At 42.7% G+C, this 20,971-nt stretch overlaps 1 protein-coding gene across 1 annotated transcript in view; it reads left to right on the top strand.

Annotated features, from left to right (window-relative positions):
• LOC128305875 (anoctamin-8) overlaps positions 1-19,628 on the top strand; it is a 30,922-nt gene extending 11,294 nt beyond the window's left edge. The window contains exons 4-23 of the mRNA XM_053043504.1: positions 47-218; positions 416-497; positions 3,202-3,318; positions 3,509-3,639; positions 3,846-4,007; positions 4,167-4,322; positions 4,771-4,839; positions 6,520-6,655; positions 6,745-6,875; positions 7,080-7,415; positions 7,630-7,785; positions 7,874-8,280; positions 8,385-8,601; positions 11,452-11,546; positions 12,786-12,893; positions 13,393-13,627; positions 14,213-14,326; positions 16,812-16,959; positions 17,033-17,166; positions 17,236-19,628. Of these exons, the coding sequence (XP_052899464.1) occupies positions 47-218; positions 416-497; positions 3,202-3,318; positions 3,509-3,639; positions 3,846-4,007; positions 4,167-4,322; positions 4,771-4,839; positions 6,520-6,655; positions 6,745-6,875; positions 7,080-7,415; positions 7,630-7,785; positions 7,874-8,280; positions 8,385-8,601; positions 11,452-11,546; positions 12,786-12,893; positions 13,393-13,627; positions 14,213-14,326; positions 16,812-16,959; positions 17,033-17,166; positions 17,236-17,367 (3,238 nt within the window). The 3' untranslated portion in view covers positions 17,368-19,628. The remainder of the gene's footprint in view (positions 1-46; positions 219-415; positions 498-3,201; positions 3,319-3,508; positions 3,640-3,845; positions 4,008-4,166; positions 4,323-4,770; positions 4,840-6,519; positions 6,656-6,744; positions 6,876-7,079; positions 7,416-7,629; positions 7,786-7,873; positions 8,281-8,384; positions 8,602-11,451; positions 11,547-12,785; positions 12,894-13,392; positions 13,628-14,212; positions 14,327-16,811; positions 16,960-17,032; positions 17,167-17,235) is intronic.
• Positions 19,629-20,971: the final 1,343 nt, after the last annotated feature.

The raw sequence follows: 20,971 nt of genomic DNA, 5'->3' as shown, positions 1-20,971 counted from the left end.
GGCCTCGCGTGTCGGTTTGATTGTTCCATCCCTTCTGCCCTCATAGATTATTTAAGGCAGCCGAAGATGCTCGCCTGCCAAAGCGACTGCGAACCGACCTCGGCGGGGCATTGAAGGAGTTCACCAAACGGGAAAGTCATTGCTTCGCCCAATCGAAGGACAACGAGGGTGCCAACAGTCTTTTCACGTCCCAGGAACGGCAGTGGCTCGTGCTACAGGTAAGCGAACTCATCAATATGAGATGCACACGCGCTCGACAGCAGAATGTTTGATGGTACGAATTCTGCCATTTCTGTCGCGTATCAGCTGATTTTGCTACCGTTCTGTCACGGCTCTTAAGCGGTAAGGTGCCTGAGATCGATATTTTACTAATACGCTTCCATTATTTCCATCTATCATGCTTGACGTTCTACAGGTTCTACAGGGTCTGAGGGCTGGAACGCCAGATCTGAAAGCACTGCAGGGAAAAGCACAGGTGGAGGAAGGACAGAGCATCGGTAAGTGGGAAACGAAGCAGGCGGAGACTTTAGGGACTGTTACTGAAACGGTACCATCATTAAAAGCACTCATCGTCAACTGTCATGTCAAATCATCATCATCAACACCATCGTCCTAATCTTTTGCCGTCATACTCCGGTGAAGCTGAACTTGACTGCAGCTCAAGACCGCAGGGTTTGGCTGGCACGGGCAAATATATTTTCCCCCGGCCGCTGTATCCTTTCCTCTGCATTTGAACCGACACCACGAACCTTTATCCGTCCAGCCAGAAAAAGACCACCATTGACGAACGGAAACTGAAAAGTTATGCCAACCAAGTGCTAGCAATTTTTGCACCATGTATACACACTTACCCGGAATGCTGTTGTTGTTGCACTGTGTGTGACTCCTGGCCATGATAACCTTTCGCATGCCACACGCTAGCTCGAGATGCCCGGAAGGTCTCCGGTGAATCAAACTTTCGCCCGCAAACATTCCACGTCCCTGTGTGTGTGTGGGTGTGTGAGTGTTTGGTTGGATCATATCTTGCAATAACGCCACTCGCCTTGGTTTAGAAGTGTTTTGGGAAGGATTTTGTTTGCCCTACTTACATGGGGTTCGTTTGTGCTTGCATGGGCTTTGCTCAACATGTGTTCAACATGCCTCAGGGATGTTTGGTCCGTTACTTGCGCGATCGCCCACCTCACTAATCTGCTTTCCAGCGGGACCGAATCCAGCTGGACAAAGTCGACCACTCAGCGAAACTTGTTCTGAAAAGTTTATTGTTGGCCAGCAAGTCAGGAGTCGTCTTTGTTGGGCGATAAGAAGCGTAAATGGGAAAATAAACCATCATCACAAAGATGTGCTTGGCGCAGCGAAAATGCTATTTGTTACAATTTATAATTCTTTTTACACAGGGATTTATTTACATGCTGTGCTTCGGACGGATCGTTAGATCCAACTTATAAGGATAAAGACATGTACAATGTTAAAGTAGACAATAGAGCCAGTTTGAGGGCAAGCTAGAAGTATACTCAAATCGTTTATGATAGTTTTATAAATGACGCTTAAATTCTTAAAAGATTCATGAATTAAAATAATGCTTAGGTTAACTGTTATTGTTACTTTAACGTTTATTTAACAAAATAGGATTTGTTTAATTTGACACATTAACTCATCATTTAATTTCATCGTTAATCAACATATTCATCATTTCATTTCTCCTTTTTCGCTACTCGTTTCAAACTTCATGATATGCGAATGAACATCGCGAACACAACAATTTCTGATAAACTTGTTATTCAGTTTATCACCCGTACGATGACATTTAACATCACTCATCAGCGTATACAACACAGGACGTTTATGTTGCCACCTTTAGCCTTCCCAATTATGCCGACACCCACCTTAGAGCTAATCGATGTGACACAAACAAGCGCCCGAATAGCACAAAAAGAGGCATGCGAAAACAACACAACTTGTTGAAGTTTGCTGTCGCTAATACACGTCACATTGTTTGGTGATGCTAACAAACCGCTCATAAACATAAGCGAAAGAACAATCGACTAATTAGCACTAATCGATAAAACATTATGAAGAGCATAGTGGCACTTTTCCCCGATCCTTAGAAGAAGCCGACGGTGAAAGCACTTTGAGGCTATTTTTGTAGAAGAAGAAAATGGCTCAAGATCTTGTCAACGTATACCACATTAGAAAACCATGTATAACACGTTTTAAGAGCACTCTTGCCTAGCCGTTGAAGACTCGTTGATCGATTTTCAATTCAAATTTCATTGTTGATAGACATTTTGTTATTTGATGGTTGTTCATCTTATGGACCTTCTGGGTCATATATAAGTAAAATCAACCAGCTCATAACTAGTATCTAATAACCCTTTTATCTTTTATAGTATTTAATATTTTTAAGTAAATTTTATCGCGATTTTCGCATTACCAGCAAACCTTCAAAGCCACAGGATCTCTCATAACTAGCATTTGGGTTCGTGAAGTGTTTTTTCCTCCTTGCAGCTCGGTGTCAAAGTCAAAATATCGAAGGAACTATGGTCTGGTATGAAACAATTAGGAAGTGTTTAGAGCAATGCCTCCAGTTATTGATCTTGTGACGTTGACTTAATTGGGAGTTTAAGAATAAGAATTAATAACATCCAAGAGTATCTAGAACACATAGAGTTAGTACTGTTAATGGAAAAATATGTGCTTCAAGAGACTCTCAAAACAACTCTTCAACCAACCAAAGACATTCTGAAGATAACAGCACTGAAACGAATTATTCTCGTTAAAAGAGGGTTAATAGAGGGAGGAAAAAGGTGATTTACCACATATCATACCATACCTAGCTACAGAGAGGACGTGATCGGTCCAAATCAGATTCGAAACTACACCAGCTATTAATGTGAAACTGTTCCTGGAATATCATAAATATACTGCCACGCTTGCACATGGGTATGGTTCACATTATGCGCATTTAATGGTGTATCTCATTAGGTTAGGTGCACGTTCACTATCTCCAGTGTCGTACGAGCACAATTTTTCATAGGGCATAATTACTTGGGAAACATTTCAGGGTTCGCAGGTGAGAACGCGATGTTACGTCGAATGTTAATTAATCTAAGACCCATGATATTATCTCACCGACTGCCACCGATGGTACACATTTTAAAATCTTTGCTCATAAACTAACACTCGACATTCGTGTGGTTTCAGTGGCCGCCTGGCAAGAGCTTGGCCTCATAACGCAGGTTTTTCCGCTCCACGAGACGACCGCACTGCAGCAACTCCAGTCTAGCTGGGTACGGAAATTCTTCGCACCGCAACCCCTAGGTAATAATTAATGTAGCTTGTTCCGGTGCTCCCACTAACTGGTGCCGGTATATTATTCCTCACTGCGTGGTGGCACAGGAAGAAAATTGTTATCCTTTAATTTGTCTGCTTAGTGTGTATGTGTATTTCTTTTTTCGTTTCCTTTATGTCTACCGTTTGCGTCGTTCATATTTATACTGTACATTTCCAGACGATATAGCGGCATACTTTGGAGTTAAAGTGGCGCTCTACTTCGCCTGGCTGGGACACTACACCTGTGCACTATGCGTACCAGCCGTGCTGGGCACCATTCTGTACGCTGGGCTTTGGGGTCGAGGACAGGTAAGGAAGCAAAAAGGGCCGGAAAATGCTCCCACAATAATCGACCAAAAAAATAAACAAAAAAGAATGCAAACGAACCCGTTCCCTGTACACCATACGATCGATCAAAATGGATACCTTTCACAATGTCGGCCCTACTAACCTCGACACGGTGTCCACCGGGTGACGTTGGACACATTTCCTTGACCGCTTACGGCTCGTTTCAGACGGCTCAAGACATTGGACACGTCATTTTCTCGCTCTTCAACGTGGCCTGGGCGTCACTCTACCTGGAAGCTTGGAGGCGGTATTCGGTCGAGCTGGCTTTCCGTTGGGGCACTTTGTCAACGCCACCCGAGCTCCTGGAACCTCCACGGCCACTCTACAAGGTCTTTACATCCCATTGGCCCACTGTCAAGGACTTATTTAGACATACACCTTCCAGCCACTTCACGCGCAACCCTTTTTACACAGTATCTCACAGGTTTTTTTTTTCCTTTGTGTTTGTACGTTTCTTCCTTTCCATTGTTTTCCTTCTCTCTCGTTAGGGGCCACTCGAGGAAAGCTCCGTAACTGGGCGGCTGGAGCCGAAGGAAGCTCCGGCATGGCAGCGGCGAGCCTTCCGTTATCTAGTTAGCTTTCCAATTATAGGGCTCTGCCTGGTGTTGGTGTTTATTGTGATGTTCCTGATGTTGAGGCTGCAGGTATTTACACGCACCCACACGCCCTCGTTAGCGAATCCCTTCATTCGGAACGCACGCTTCGGCAAATATCCCGATCCGACATTTCGGTCGCGGTGTTACGGTCTATGCTTCTTTTTGTATTGAACTTTTTTATGCGTTTAGCTTCTTGTTTTGATCATCGTACCTTACCATCCCAACAGCTCTATTCACCCTCGTCATGTGTTCATGTGTGTTTTGCGACACTTTATGGACCCGATTTTCACTAAGCATCAACTTATCCATTCATGAATATTCATAAGCGATGACCACCATCTTCCATTCGTGTATATACACATCCCTTCCTTCCCTCCTTCTATATCTGGCATCACATTAATCACTTTGTTTTCCACTTCGTAGCCGCACACAGATACACAGAAACGTACACCCGCGAAGAACGCTCGCATTACATTTCGTTACTACTAATTTACAGGATTGGCTCGATCAACACTTACCCTATAGCAGTGCTGGCCTGTGGGAGTGCATGTGCATAGTGTCTCAGGTCTGAAATTTATGTTCTTTACGTTCTTTACCAACCCTTTACCGGTAGCTTTCCCTTCCCAAAACCCGTTTTCCTTCCAATTCTTACCGCCCATCTGCCACACCATATGTGTTTCCTCCGCTGTCTGTCTCTAGTTAGTTGCCGTGTGTTTCAATGATATGTTGCGCTTAAGCCCATCACACTAGCACCGAAATCCAATAAATGTTCTACGATAGTGTAGTAGTGCGCCGTTGCACGAAATTCAATGAAGTATTACCATGCGGATGACATCCTCATCATCATCATCATTATCATCAGCAGTAGAAAGCAGTCGTATTAGCAACGAGAGCTTTCGGGAAGTGTACACATTGGCATTGATTTAGTGCTGTGCTGCATGAAGCGCCCGAACTTCACTTCATGTAATCCGATATCTGGTCTTGTGCAGAGACATGTTGCCATTGCTGACATTTATTGATCGAACTAGGGAATGGTACTTTTTCCGAGGGATTCACAGAAAATCAGTGTCGTTATTTCTTCGTCTTGCCTTGTTGAGACAATACACAGTACACTGCCAATATGGACGGAGTAATAGGGCTGTCAATGTGCTGTTAAACATGATAATATTATGCTACTCGTATTGCTCATCCAAATTTAGACTTCTTTTTCGCTCAACGTTAACTTACGATGTGTAAAAGTATAAAGAGCTGTCAGTTTTCTATTTGTCTTTTACATGTTTTTGAATGTCTAGCACATGTTTTTTTTCGATTATTACATGATTGTATAATTCGAAGAATACTTAATTACTACAAACGCAATGAATACAAACACGGTTGTAGAGCTTTACAAGTGTCTCTTAAGTTGAATTAAATTGAAAATATTGAATAAAATTGTAAATTTTAAAAATAATTTGAGATTTAGAGCAAATTTAAACAATTTTGCCCATTTTATATTAATGAAACATGAATATAGATAAACATTATTGAATTGAATAAGACAAAAGGCGACCGATAAACGAAAATTCCCTCCATTTTAAAAATACTACCCCGAAATATTAGTGTAAACTAATAGTATGCTAATTTTATGTGCTAATTTTGAACTATCTATTATTCTCACAAAACAGAACAAGAATTATAAGCTCTTCCTGCAACCTTAATTTTTGTAATAGTAGTACTATCGCAATTGACAAACCAGATAAGCTAAATATGTACGTAAATAAACTATTAGTTAATACTAAATAATTTAATTTATATCTTTAAAATGAAAAAAAAGACTTGCACTTCACAATGTGTGCAAATTTGAATTTTAAGTGTTCTACGTCGAAGGACACTTTTTGCTATCAAGCGATGGTAGAAAAATTACAGCACAACTAAAAAACCACTCATGTCTTGCCTACGTTTTGCCTATGTACAGCCTGAGCTACAATTACAATCGAACAGAACAAATCGATTTAAAATTGAAGTTATACGGTTGCAATCATAATTTCATTCCATTTTACTACCACACCACTATCTCTATGTCTTTCTCTCTTTCTCCCTCTTTCTTTCTCTTTCTCTTTCTTGCGTTCGATCAATTTTGTTCTCCATTTTACTCTGTCTGCTTGTGGTTCGTCCCTTATCCTAACTCAACCCGTCGCCATCCGACCTTTACCCCTGCGACCACATCGATACGGGCCCGGCGTCAATGCGACATCAACACGGCCAGGACTGGTGGGATGCCAAGCTGCCGGAGCAGGGCGTTTTCAGCTGTTTGAGCGTGATACCGAAGGTCCTGCTTGCCGGCGCCATTACACTAATGGACGAAGCATACTACAAGCTCGCCGTCTGGCTGAACGATAAAGGTAAGGCACCGCAGCAGACAGCACGCAGCGATGGGCACGGGTGCTCCGGACGCGCCAATTTATACAATTTATTGCACAACTATCGACAGAGAACTATCGGCTGCAGTCGAAGTACGAAAATCATCTCATCGCCAAGGTGGCCCTTTTCCAGTTTGTCAACAGCTTTCTTTCACTCTTTTACATCGCCTTTTACCTGCGCGATCAGGACAAGCTGAAAGAGGTAAGTGTGCGTGGGTGGGCTAAAGTTTACGAAACCTAATTTTCTTATGTACGAGCCAAGTGAAACACTCCGACTTTTTACGCCATATTTTCCACCTTTAAACGTTATTTGCTGGCCCGTGTTTCGTGCTTGTGGAAAATTAAATTGCTAATATGCATCCATCGGCTTCCCGGGAATCGTGCCGTACTATTCTTGCGCTGACAGCAACTGGCTGGGTTGCTGATATCGCGTCAGATCATCGGTAATCTTCGCGAGTCCGCCTGGCCGTACCTCGTGGAGCAATGGCGCCTGGCGAAATTAAGCTTCAAAATGTGGGGTGCGCTCAGCCCAACGCAGGAGCACCCGCCAAGCATTGCGGCCTCCGCATCCATCAGCTCCACCAGCACCGTTAGTGCTTTGCCTAGCTCATCATCCACGATGGGTGCCGGCGATGGGAAGCAGCTGGATGAAGGCAAGAGTCCATCCGAGTACTCGTCCTCCTCCACCAACACACCGAAACGATCGATCGGGCAAGCCGAAATTGAAAGCTCTCTGTACAAGGTAAGTAGAAACAGCAAGGCGGGGTAGATCCCTGTTCGCAATTGGATAAATTGTCGTGTTTACTCAACGGATGCGACGGGAGAAATTTAATTTGGAAAATGCTTCTCAACCATCGATTTATCAGCGACTGAATTCACTGATTAGGTTTAAGTGTAATAATCTGTCGGTAAACTTTCAATTAACTACCCATGTAATGGGACTTTCATTTCAACAGTACGATGGAACATTTTCCGACCATTTGGAAATGTTAGTACAAATGGGATATGTAGTGCTGTTTTCCGCCGCCTTTCCTCTGGCCGGGCTGTGCGCTTTGGCAAACAATCTGCTCGAGATACGATCCGATGCCTTCAAACTGGCCCACGTACACCAGGTAATAGCAAATCTCTCTACCAGCACCGAATTCGCCAATCAACATTTAACGGATTGTCTTTTGGGCGTGATTCTGTCGAAATCCTCAGCGTCCCTTTGGACAGCGCGTGGCAAACATCGGCACCTGGCAGAATGCGCTCGGAATGCTCGGACTGGCAGCTGTCATCGTGAACTGTGCCCTGATTGGGCTCTCCGGTCAGGTGTCCCGTCTGTGGCCTGGCCTAACGTCCACCCAGACGGTCATACTGATTGTGGCGCTCGAGCATGTCATGCTGGGATTACGGTCTGCCCTGACGTGGCTACTGCCGGAGTTACCTTCCTGGTTGGCGGCCGAAATCGCCCGTGCGGAACACTGTCGACGCGAGATGCAATGCAAAGGACCGTCACCCCGCCAAACGCCACCATCACCACCGTCCTCCACCTCCATCTCGCACCACGATCAAGATTTCAACAGCAATCAGGACATTTTCGACAAAACCGAGCAGTCCGTTGGCAGGTAAGTGTCGCAATTGGATGAAAATTTAATGTAATGTTTCAAACGCCTTTCTGCCTGCGTGACCGCCAATCGCGCACGCATGTATTTTTAATCGCTCCCAAAAGATTTCACATATCTCCCAGTCACGACAATAACAAAGACAGCGAACTGGAGCGTGCCGCCAAGCTGGACAACCTCAGCATACATCCCGTGTCCCCCGTAGCGCAGCAATTGCGCCAAGAGCAGCACCAACAGCATAAAAACTCACAGAGCAGCTGCGATAATATGGACATTTTTGCCATGGACACGCGTGACATTTCGCCGGATTCACCGATCTCACAGGTAGTAGAATGCGTTTGTAGGCGAGAATTATGCGCCAACAAGATTTTTATTTGTTTTTGCTCCCGGCTCACTTTATCTTGCTCACCAATTTTGTAACAATTTAAGCTGCTCGACACATTCTTCTGTGGAAGAAATTTGTCTTCTTGCCGTTGTTTATCGTATGTCTCCTTGCAATCATGACGACTTCTATTGAATGCTTACGGGCCGTAGCAAAGGAACACTAATCGAATGGACTGTTTGTCAGTTGTGCTGAACGATGATGAAAAATATAATTCATTTGTTTCAAATTTCCTTTATTAATACGTTCTTCTAGAATATCTTTCTAGTCTTATCGAAATGTGCGGAACTTTAGTAAAGGTCGATGAAATCGTCAATGAGATCAATTGGATCATACATTTTTGGAGTTGTTGCTCTATATCCAAAACATTCCACCCATTTTCCAGGACCTTATATGCATCTGAAGAATCTTGGGACGGTTGAACTTCTTTGGTAATACCATTAATTTTAACCAATCCCTCTTTAAGCCCTTGTCATTGCTCGAAATAGCGACTTGTCATGGCTAAAACTTTGAGAAACTATTTCGGATCCACGTCCGTGAACAGCGTTCGCGTCCTGATGAAAACTACATTTAATTTTTCCTGATCGTCAATTCAAATAAAAAATCACCAGAAAAACGATAAAGAAGTTGTCTACATTTATATCCTCTGTTAAGTTAATTTAAAGGTCCCGATCCCCATCGGTCGTGGCCATCGCTAGTATGAAGCAGGTCTTGTCTTCCATGAAGATCATAGCGGTGGATTTCGATGAAAAGCAGTTGATGAGCAGCACTTTAACCACTGCTTCTCAATAATTATTTGCTACTTCAATACGTCACTGAGAAAGACTTTTGCATTACAAAATCTAAATTATGCAGAATTTCTATTTTTGGTCACTCTATAATCGGTCTTCATCCTTTGTTTCTGTTGCACTTTTAGGCTATGACTACTACAGAAGGCCTTGAAGGCTATCTCAATTCGGTCGTCTACTAGGGTCGATCTTTATTGGCATTATATAGACATTGGCATCAACATAAGTTAGACAATTTCAATTCTATCGTGAAATAATGCTGAGCGATGTTTTGTGGAACAATCGTCCACATTAAACTGTCTCATTTTCATTAACGCTTTAGTTGTTATTGCTAAATGGCAGGCTGGCTATAACTCGCGGACACGAATTGTCTCACGATGACCAACTTCATCGTTCTTGGGTAAAAGCTCAATTGAACTAAAATCGTTTAAGTTAGCCCAATGGCGAAGCTAGAGCTTTCTGCATATAAAACAACAGGATTTATAGTACTTTATACGAGGGCTGACAATAAAGTAAGGTCTCCAACGCTGCAACTTCGCCGGATCACGCGCTAGGCGAAATCTGGCAACACCGCCGTGTTCCTTCCCCCCACTACCACTTTGCTGCTGGGTGAAGCTTCCCCGACCGCTCAGTCTTGGTTGAGCAGACGTCAACGATGGAGGTACCCCTCGCGTCAGCGTCCAAGTGCGAATTGCATTCTGTAATACGTTTTTTGAGTGCGAAAAAGGTGACACCTATAGGGGCGGCCCGGTAGCATGATGGTAGCGGAGCCGGTCTTCACACGAACGGACCGGACCAAAATCCCATCTGGACCAATCCCCCGTAGCAAGGACTGACTATCCTGCTACGTGGTAAAATAAGTCGATACGGGGCCAGGCCGTTCTAACGAAACAAAAAAAAAAAAAGGTGACACCTATTGAAATCCATCGTCAACTAGTTGAAGTTTACGGGGAAAAGTGTATGGACATAAAAAAAGTGCGTAAGTGGAGCCGCGAGTTCAATTCCGGGCGCATTAATGTTCACGACGAGGAGAGAAGTGGCCGACCGTCGGTCTCGGATGCGATTGTTCAAGCAGTGGAGGCAGAAATGCTCAAAAACCGCCGTGCGACAATTAGGGACTTGGAAGAGAAGCTTGGAGGAGTGTGTAGCAGCGAAACAATCCGTTATATCCTTGTGAACAACTTGCAGTATCACAAAGTTTCTGCCCGATGGGTGCCGAAACAGCTGACCGAAGACCACATCCGCGCGAGGCGGACGGAGAGTGGTATTTTGCCGGCATAGACAAGTTCATCGTGCGGATGCGCAAGGTGTTGGAAAAAATGGCGATTATGTAGAAAAGTAGCCAAGACCTCGGCGTTTCCAACGGAGTATCGCTTTTTGTAAATAAATGTCATTTTCTATGAAAAAAAAATTGGAGACCTTACTTTATTGTCAGCCCTCGTAGTAAATATTCTTTTCATACATTAATTTCTTCAATAGCCATTCATTCTTCAATGGCAATGTTCTAACGATAATGCATACAATTCTTCAATAAACAATTGGAAAAACATCAAAAAACAATTGCAAAAATAATCTTTCAAAAGAAACAACTGAATGTTGTCGATTGATGTTCCTTTGCTGCAGCCCTGCTAAAGGAGGAGACTGTTCGAAACTATATAGCCTGTACATAGAAAATTTGTACCATGCGCTCAATCGGTCACAGAATTGTTAATAAAAGTGCTCCTCCGACAAGCAACCCTTTTTATCCACATTGCCTATATTCTTTTAGCAAAACATTATAAAATAAAAGAAAACCTATCGTACATCCAATTCATACCTCAACGTGCAAGCTTCATACTTCTACTCATAACATTTTGTATTCTATTTTTTCTGCTCTTCGTATCCTTCCCGTTTTCCTTAACTGATTGGAAACATTAAACTGCATTAAACAAATCACAACTTATCATGAAACAACAATGATTTAAACCTGAATTCTAATAACAAACGAAACCCCATCCTCTCTAGACAAGCACAGTATTATTACGACCTCTTCAAGATTCTCCTCTTAGTGGTCAATCTGCACAAACCGTTGCATTAGAATCGACACAAACGAATTCAGGGTATGATATCTAACTTTTTTCCCATACTACAACTACTCTCTCTCTATGTCATTTACCAACTGTCGTTTGTTTGTGCGTTGCTCTTGTTCATTGTGTTCCATCTGTTTGTTCGACGTTTGTGTTTTTGTATTCGGTGTGTTTATTTTATCGTCATTAACAGTCTTTCCACTAGTCATCAGCCCATACATCGGGATCAATAAGTGTACTTACTTTTTTGTTACTATTACTGCTACCGTTGTTCTGCTGTAATGCATGTAACTTGTGTTTTCAAGTCAAATTTTAAAACTACTGTTGTTAATGTGTTTACAAATCGTGCTATTCGTTCCTTTTTCTCTGTTTTGCACATTTTCTCAGTTTTAGTTAACAAACAAAACAAAACTTTTGGTTTCTGTACCGTTTGAAGATTGGTATGAAACAGCCCGTAATTCCGTCTTCATGCAGGGAACGGAACGCAAAACGGAGAGTGATTTGGTGCGATTGGAAGGACGGCTTGGTGAAAGGAAATACAGAACAAAACTCCACATGAGAGGCATGTGCTGCCCAAATCACTCACGTCCGTCAAGGTTTGTCGCTTGTGTCAATGCTTGCTGATGAACACACTGAACCGATGGGGTCGACAGGGCATCGACCACAAAACCTCAAGTACAAAAATGCGGGATTTTGATATTTGCGTTAACGCTTTCCTACAACCATGGCACCAAGCGGGATTATATCGATTTTCAATGCTTACTTGGTTCTGCAACACACAAAGATCATAAATTATTCAAACTACTTATAGACAACGATAATTATACGTTTGTTGTGTTTTGTTTCACCCAATCCCACCATTATTGCAACTCGCGTTTTCCATTGCATGTTGTATATTGTTTTCTCATTATATGTTCATTTCTTCGTAATCATCGAATATGTGCATTGTTTTAGCAGCACTTGTTGATTGTACTATCTGCACATCATTCACTTGTCAATATCTTGCATTTTTACACTTGCTCATATGTAGCGTTTGTTTCATAGTTGTTCCATTAAGCAATAAGACAAGCTTCTTTTAAGAAGCCCTATATCTTCGTGTCGTTGTTGCGACACCCGACCGAAGATGACGCGAACAAAGCTGAAACACACGTGTATTTTTCGATCTCTATATCGTTTTTTCCCGTCTGTTTTTTTTATATTATCTTTAAATGTTTTGGTCCGCCCAAAACACGACTTCCCACCACTTCTCACTTACTACTACCGTACAAATAGTGCATGTCTTAAGCAGCCAAGCATTAAGCTCGCCGACATACCGCCCTACCGTGGACAAGCGATGAAGCACAGCTGTAGTATTTACGATAAGCGAAGCATCAACCTTGGGTACGGTTTGTTTTAATAATCCACCAGTTATTTCTTCCCGTCGTAGTGATCCGAGTGTGTTGAACGAACCTGTTTTTTGAGTTATTATTTCTACTCTCGCTTTTACGTGTGATTGGAATTTTTCACTCCCCTTTTCAACACTGTTTCTTTAACCAATTTTGTAATGCTTTTTCAAAATTATATTCCCGATCTCTGACGCAAAATACTTACTCTTACTTACCGTACATAGTCGCATTTTATTCCTTCTTAATAATTATTCTTAGCTTAGCTTTTCTATCTGGCAATTGGTCTTTTAAACTACTTTTTTCCACTTTCCACTGCCTAGGTTCTAGTAGTCCTGTTAGAGAGAACACACAAACATACCAATTAAAAAAACAAACAAACAAACAAAACACCAAGCTCTACTCCTTTCCACTGGTAGTAGTGTTCGGTTCGCCCTCAGCCGTGGCCAATGATTTAATACCGTTGCTTTACTCTGCTCCTCTTTCCCCTCCTGCAGTGAAATTTCGCAGAGCCCGCGGGTTGCCTCGAAACCGATCCAGATTCCAGAAATACCACCGTTCCGCAAGCAGGCACACTCTACGATGCACTCGCCCGTTAACCAGAGCCCGCAGAACCCAGCACACATGTCGTCCGCCAATCCTTCGCCACCGCGGATCGCCGAAATTCCGCCGTTCCGGCCGCGCAACCGCTCCAAGGAATGGATGCCCAACATCGAGGTGGGTCGACTGAAGGTCAGTGCTTACGCGTTCCAAGGCCAGTCGTTTGCTAACTGTGTGAATTTCTGTTCTTTTATTGACCGTTTCTTTTCCCTGCCCTCCATTCGTCTTTCTCCATCAAAAAAAAACATCAACGCCACTCACAACCACACTGGGTCCGATCCATTTTGGTGCCAAAATAAAAACAATTCCATAATTGTCCAAACACCTTGGGATGGGGGATTTAAATATCGGGTTCGGCGGATTCGTCCGTTTATTACCACCGTGGGCTATTGAGTTTTTCATTTTTCCATTTCACTTCCATTGCTTTCATTATTTTTTTGGTTTTTTTTCCCTTTCTGGGACACTTCACATGATCTTCACCATCATGCCGATCGATGCTTGTAACGTGTCCATCCTTTCCCGCGCTCCTTTCTCTCTCTCTCTCTCTCTCATACACCCCGGGAATCGGTATTGGAAAAATGTTCCAATGTCCTGTTCCCGTACACCACCATTACCCTTCCACCGATTTCTCGTTTCTCGACATCATTTTACTTGCGTACATACATTGCGTATGTGTGTTTGCGTGTGTATGTCTGTCACTCACGTCGGCAATCGTAGCACACCGAGCACCATCTCACGATTGGCCCTAGCGGAGGGGCCGAATGGGCAAAACGCTTGAAGGCAGCCGATCCTTCCATCATTCACAGAAGTACCGACTGTATTGTAGCGAAGGTTGGTAGAGTACTACTTGCGCCACTCACAGGGTAGCCATCACCCATTCCCGACACTCCTCTCTCACATACACACACTCGCCCTTTTCTCACTCAAAGCCCTTTCCCATTTGTCTAGCAACACACACACACGTTCTGCGCCGCGAGTCGCAGCAGCAGCCGTTTTGTCGCGTTGCATGAAACGATTGAAGAAAGCACAACTTTAACTATCACGTACAGATTCTAGCTGCAATGTTATGCTGCACTTTGTGTAGCACACCTCAATGTGCCCAAAACTGAGTCGGTTTCACGTTCGGTAGTTGAAAGTTTTGCTGTTTTCAACCGTGCGCCCGGAGCTGTTTCGCTGTTTAGCTGTTTGTTTGCTGTTTCTTCCATTTAATTAACAATTCGGCCATCGTTTGATCTCCGCGCGAAAAGGAAACTGTTTCACAATGTGTACGCAAATCCACCTGTAGTACCCTGGAAGCGTTGTTTACATGAAATTAAATGCTGGAATCGTCATTATCACATTTTGAAACAGTCGCAGCTATGTTCAAAAACGATCAATGTTTATGTTCTGTTTGGGAGCTTTATATAGCCTAATATTGTGCTTTTGATAGCCGTGAACCACACAAACCGTACCGTAACATCATTACACTGTATTTGAAATGTTTTATGGCTTACCAACAACATGCTCACCCAACACCTGTATACTCACTTTGTGTCAGTAGGAACGCATGATTGCTGTTGCAAACCGAAAACATCACCCACAATCTAGTTCATCCTCCGTTCCATATTTGTTGTCTGTCCACGAATATTATTCCCCATGTGTAACATTTGTGTATGGAAATAAATGAACTAAGCAGACTGTTACTTTTTCTATGTAAAATTTGTTTCAAAAGTTTCAAAAAAACTTATGAAAAGCTCAATCAAAAGTTAAAAAATGAGTACCTCGTATAATACTAGCGATTTGATTGCATTATTTTTGAGCAACTTTTCGTAGTAATCGGTTCTACAGTACAACATAATACATAAAAATGTAAAACTTTGTGATTTTGCTAAGTTATTTTCTTCATTGTCATACACTTACATCAACCCTTTTGACGTTTTCATTACGTTTTACATTGCAAACTACTAACATACTTTTAAAGTTACGGATTCATCGAAACGAACCTCTCTAATGCGTACAGTGATGGTCACTAAAATATGGCAGCCATATAATTCGCCACATTGTTTTGAGCTATCTTTTCAATATATACAATATAAATAGACAATTGTTAAAAATTGACAAAGAATTCCCTATCACTTGGCCCAGTCTGGTGGTATATTGGTAGCAGCGTCGGTCTTCACACGACAGGACCATGGCAAAAATCCCATCCGGATCAAACCCTCGTAGCAAGAACTGATTATCCGGCTACGTGGTAAAAATAAGTCAATACGGTCTGGCCGTTCTAACGAAACAAAAAAACCCTGTCACTTCTACGCTTCGCTTAGCCAATTTTACTGACTTATGAACACATTTTGTTGACCCTGTCCCGAGATTAACACCTTCATAACTAACCCACGTTCTTGTGGATTCGTTAATCCCTTTGTGCAGATTACAAATAGAACGTTTTTTCGCACAACAACCTTAAGATCTTAGCCTGTCATTTCTGGCTTAATTTGACTTTATCTATCACTTATCTGCATAGTCATTCCTGCGAACGGAGGATTGGTACAGATAGGATTTAAGGCCGATCTTGTCGTGTGCAACCGGCACCGCTAACAATACACCATCTTTACAGCATGAGATTTATTTTTTCTTCAAATTTAACAAAAATGAGTGATTTACATAAATGACTACTACTGTATATCATTAAATGGATTCCATTCCCTAATAGAGAAACAGTGCAATGGAATAATTCGTCTACTCTTCAGAGATTCATGACTCAAGGTGTATAGTATCATAATTTTAATTATCGTTTATGTTTTACTCATGGAAAAAATTACATAATTAACAATATTTTAGCAATAATTAATACTAATGAACTAACATGAGGGATCAGTCGTTTGGAGCGTGTTACCATCTTAGTAGAAACACATTCTTCGTATTTGAAAACATTCCATCGGACAACAACTATTTCCAAGCACGAAGTTTTTATATTTTTTAACATAAAAATGTTGTACTGTAGAATATTTGCTCTGGGTGATTCTCGTTTTTACTTGTAAGCATAAGGATCTCCACATGACAGATCATTCAGGAAACAAAAAGTAAACAAATACCACTTGATCTCTCCCTTCTAGCTTTATCTCGTATTTGTGTCTATTTATACTGTGAAGCATAAAGACGTTGGGAAAATATGCTGCTATATTTATGTTCTGTATTTGCTAATGTTGCCACCAGCCCTGTTAGTTTTCTGCATTTCATTGTCCGTTTTTTGATCGCTGTCTGCTGTTGCAAGCCTCCCGTCAACCGGTATCGCATGCGGGTGCACCATAATTTACCTCACGAACATTTTTAATTACAGCAACAGGAACTAGCTACCGGTTCGGATTCCGAGTTGCTCAAACCTGCACCATCCTGGACAAATGTGGCGATCAAAGCCGGCGAACAGCAGGCGGGCACTAGCAACAGTGCCCCGTCGGTGAAAGCTCCTACCGAAGAAGAAGCCAAAGGTGAGAATCCCTCAGTACGATTGCCGTTGTTTGAGTGTTTGATAATGTTTCATGCTTGACCTTCATCACACAGCGGCCGAACTTGCCGCCAAAAAGTCGCGCCTGAAGCAGAGCCTTGTGAAACGTGCACGTTCGGTAGCCATTTTCTCGCTGAAACTGAAAGAACAGCGTGCGAAAAGGGCGGAAAAGATGGCGCTTGAAGCACTGGTTAGTATAACTGGCTGTTGAGCCAAATGTTCCACTGTGTTATTTTTCTCTCTTGTTTCTACAACACAGGAAGCATTACCGGCTCCACCACCCGGTGGCGAACTGTCGCTGATACCGATCGAGCAGTTGATCCAGGTGGATGATGTCTTAAGCCAACGAAACCATGGCAGCGGTTCCGGTCACAACAATGGCCACTCGTAAGCTGCACCAGCACGCGTTACTTCACTGGACGTAAATTGTACTGTACAAATCTACCCTGAAGATATTCATGTTTCCAGTTCTGAATCTTGCCTCTTAACGCTACTACCCCTCACAATGGCTGACTTCTTTCTCTTTCTGATACTATGATAGCGATACTGCAGCTAGTGCAATACCTTAGTGCGTACCATCCTGTTCGGTGCGATGTACAATTATCGATTTAGTTCGACGTCTAACAGTGTAAAGCACAAATCTACACATCATTCGCCATGCTAACCAACAAACAAAAAATGTTACCATTTAACGATCGAAGAGAGATACGAGCTGAGATAAGACGTAAATTGTGAGATGCAACAATGTTGTAAAGAGCTTTATTGCTTGATGAAAGTTTCTAGTTTTTTAACACAATAAGTAGTACACAGGCAGACAAAAAAGGAAATGTTTGTTTTAGAAGACAATATAAACCATACCAGCTTTAGTTTGTGTGCTTAAAACAGCTACTCATAAAGTACAACTCATATCCGTTTGAGATATTAACGCAGTTGTGAAGTAGAGTTAATTGTATCGAAAACACGAAGCAAAGGGAAGAGAGAAGCTTCTATATTGTGCAATCTGCATTGTTTGCTGCATTACAATCCGTAACCATGTACTGCCTTTCGGTTTGCGAGCATATTATTATATTTATTGAAGTTGTAGTGGAAACTTTATTTACCGGACGCAATGGGTATCCGCTTTAAACGAAGGACAGGAGGTGCTCTCAATAGAACAAATAACCAATCAACCAGAATTCAATCTTGCGTATACACTACACGTATACGTAAAACGCAGCTAAAGCTTTAGTATTAGCATTAGTTTTTTGTGCAGTAGGTGAGCTATGCTACAGCAAACTAAACAATAAAAAAAAAAACCTTCATGCAAAACCACAACCAACTTTTACTCACAACGTAGCATTGATCGTTCGTTGGCGAACGAAGTGGATCGCCTTTTGAGTACAAAAGAGCAACAGAAGAAAACAAAACATTAAATGGTAAAATTATCAGCAACTCCATGGAAACAGCAATCCGTCTTGTCAATTAGCAAAACGATACAAAACGCCCGTCCAGGAGCGGGATCGATTTTACGGATAAATTCAATAAAAATGTGGGCAGCTTTTACAACAAAAAAAAACGCCCAACAGCAATCCACCCACAGGCAACATAAGTCATAGAACAGAGCAAAAATATAATTATTGCCCTCAAATACCAAACTGGCTCGAAAACCATTATTCATTGACAACGGATATCAAAACGTCGAATGGCATCGAATCAAAACAGTTTAGAGAGAGATAGAGAGTTTAGGAAGAATCCCTATTTTAACCGTGATCAAACGTTTGCAAAATCCATGAAACTGTACTGTGACTCGGCTACTTCCTCTACGACTACTAGACGCTAACGCTATCTGCACCCATTCACTATCTTTCAAACCCCAGGCACACTCATTCTATCAACATTTAAGCACCGGAAAAAAAATGTAACTAAATTTAAACTCCCAATCTGGAAGACCCCAACAATCCGACAAAATTCTAAAGCTCTCGAAAACTTAGCTGTAAAATAATCAAAGCGAAGTGCTGCTACGTTTGTACAGTTACACAAGCACATGCCGTTTTGTTGTTGTTGCGAGCAACGCACTTGAGGGCGCCAGGCCGCCAGTTAGAATTGTTGCAGTCTTACATCCGTGAGGAGTTAAATTCAACATAGTAGGCGGGTGATAAAGAACGATGAAAAATACTGGAAATTAATTCCGAATCAAACTTAAGCCAGTAAGGAACAAAGTTGAACAAGCGGAGCACAACAGTCGCTCTGGTTTTTGCATGCAGCTTCCGCTAAAGCGTTAGGTGTGTGGAATGGTTAAGTCTGTGTGTGTGTCACCGTCAAATCATTAGCAAACCGTTGGCAAAACGGAAGTTGGCAATATGAATGAACTGTTCAGCTTTGAGTGTTTTTTCTTTATTTTGAGCTTGTTAGTGTAAGTTAAAATGGGTGACCGTTTACCGCAAGTTTTTACAGCATCAAGCGGGTGTATGAAGATGGCCGCGATCAATGGCGCGATCAAGCTGTACAAAAAAAGGAAGGAAACAATTACTTGACAGCAAATTGATGAGTTATGGTTTGATGAAGGTTTTGGTCAACAATGAGCGCGGCAGCATATAAGATCGTGCTCGACGCAACTGAAATCAATAAAATAATACAAAACAGTGATCTTACACCATGTTAATGTTTCATGAAACAGCACTAAATTGTGTGGCGTTTTATTTTCGCATCGAAATGTAACGTCTCGTTCGAGCCTCCACCAGGCCTGGCACCATTCGTCACGCAGCCTAACATTAAAGAGCACCTCATAAATTCACACGTATCGCCATGTGACCGAACTGGCTCACAGCATGGACACAGCCTTATGACCTAGCCTGCTCGCCGTGTTGGTTGAAGCGTTTTCCGGTGTCGATCGGTCCTACCGGGGCTACCATTAAAAAAAAAACCTTGCCTTACTTCTGTGGACGCATTTTTGCGTTGAAATCAAAACGATGCGCAAAATCGGCGTGCGCGCTTTTACGTCAATGTGGAGTCGTAATAAAATGCCTCCCAGCTTCCAGCTTCTCAACATTCAACCGATTGCTGCGTTGAAAATGTGTAGTTTCTATTTAACCGCTGCCGCTATCTGGTGACTGATGGGAGAAGGACATTGCTAGGGTGCTGCTAGTCATTACAAATGCTCGCTTGCTCTGTAAGCAGCAAACAGACATGAACAGTACGGGTGACCAATGTGAAGCGCATGCGTATACGACTTCTTCGAAGTTGTACGTAATTAACAAACAATTAAAGGAACACGGTGACTGCGACAGCAAGCACACGAACGTAGAGACGTATTGCACCCTTCCTCGTTGTGGAAACAGGACGGGACAAACATAAAAATGTCAGCTAGCTAAGCTCACGCCAGCCACCGGCACCTCCCTTCAGGTCACGTTCATCACCGGCTGTGGACAGACGTCAAATGCAATCCATGTGATCCCCGAGCGTACAGCACATACGAACCAGCCACCATCGTCCCCACTGTCCGTCATATTTAATGTAGAGCATAAGCAACAAAATTTCACAGCTTCCAACGGGTCCCGCATGACCACAGTCCGAGCAACGCGGTGGCCATCCGGCTAACACATCTCATATAAATCAAAAACATAATTAATTTAATCGCCATAACATTTTAAGACGATAACAACACAAGGATTTTAATTACTCCTCAACAAGGCGGCGCTCTCCGTTGGGTTCGGTTGGGTGCTCTGTTCACCGGGCTCGGTGAACGCCATTACCTCCGTGTGTTCTTTGGGCGAAGCGTAATTCCGTAATGTTGTAGCAGCACGCAGATGCTGAGCCAGCGACGATTGGACATTGCAACTAGCTCTCCCAACACGAACGTCATGCTCGCGCGACACATAATTTGTGGTAATCATAAAGTCATGCCATACTCCACACCCAGTGCCCAGTTCCAGTCTCCGCGTTCACCACCAAACGTTCTGCACTAGGCTTACATCCTCATTCACAGTGCGACAAGTGTTCACCATTGCTACACGGCG

The sequence above is a fragment of the Anopheles moucheti genome, chromosome 3 (genome assembly GCF_943734755.1).
Source record: "Anopheles moucheti chromosome 3, idAnoMoucSN_F20_07, whole genome shotgun sequence".
In the NCBI taxonomy this organism is placed as follows: Eukaryota; Metazoa; Arthropoda; class Insecta; order Diptera; family Culicidae; genus Anopheles; species Anopheles moucheti.
Note: the sequence above shows the minus strand (reverse complement) of the source record. Positions and strands in the feature narration are given on the sequence as shown.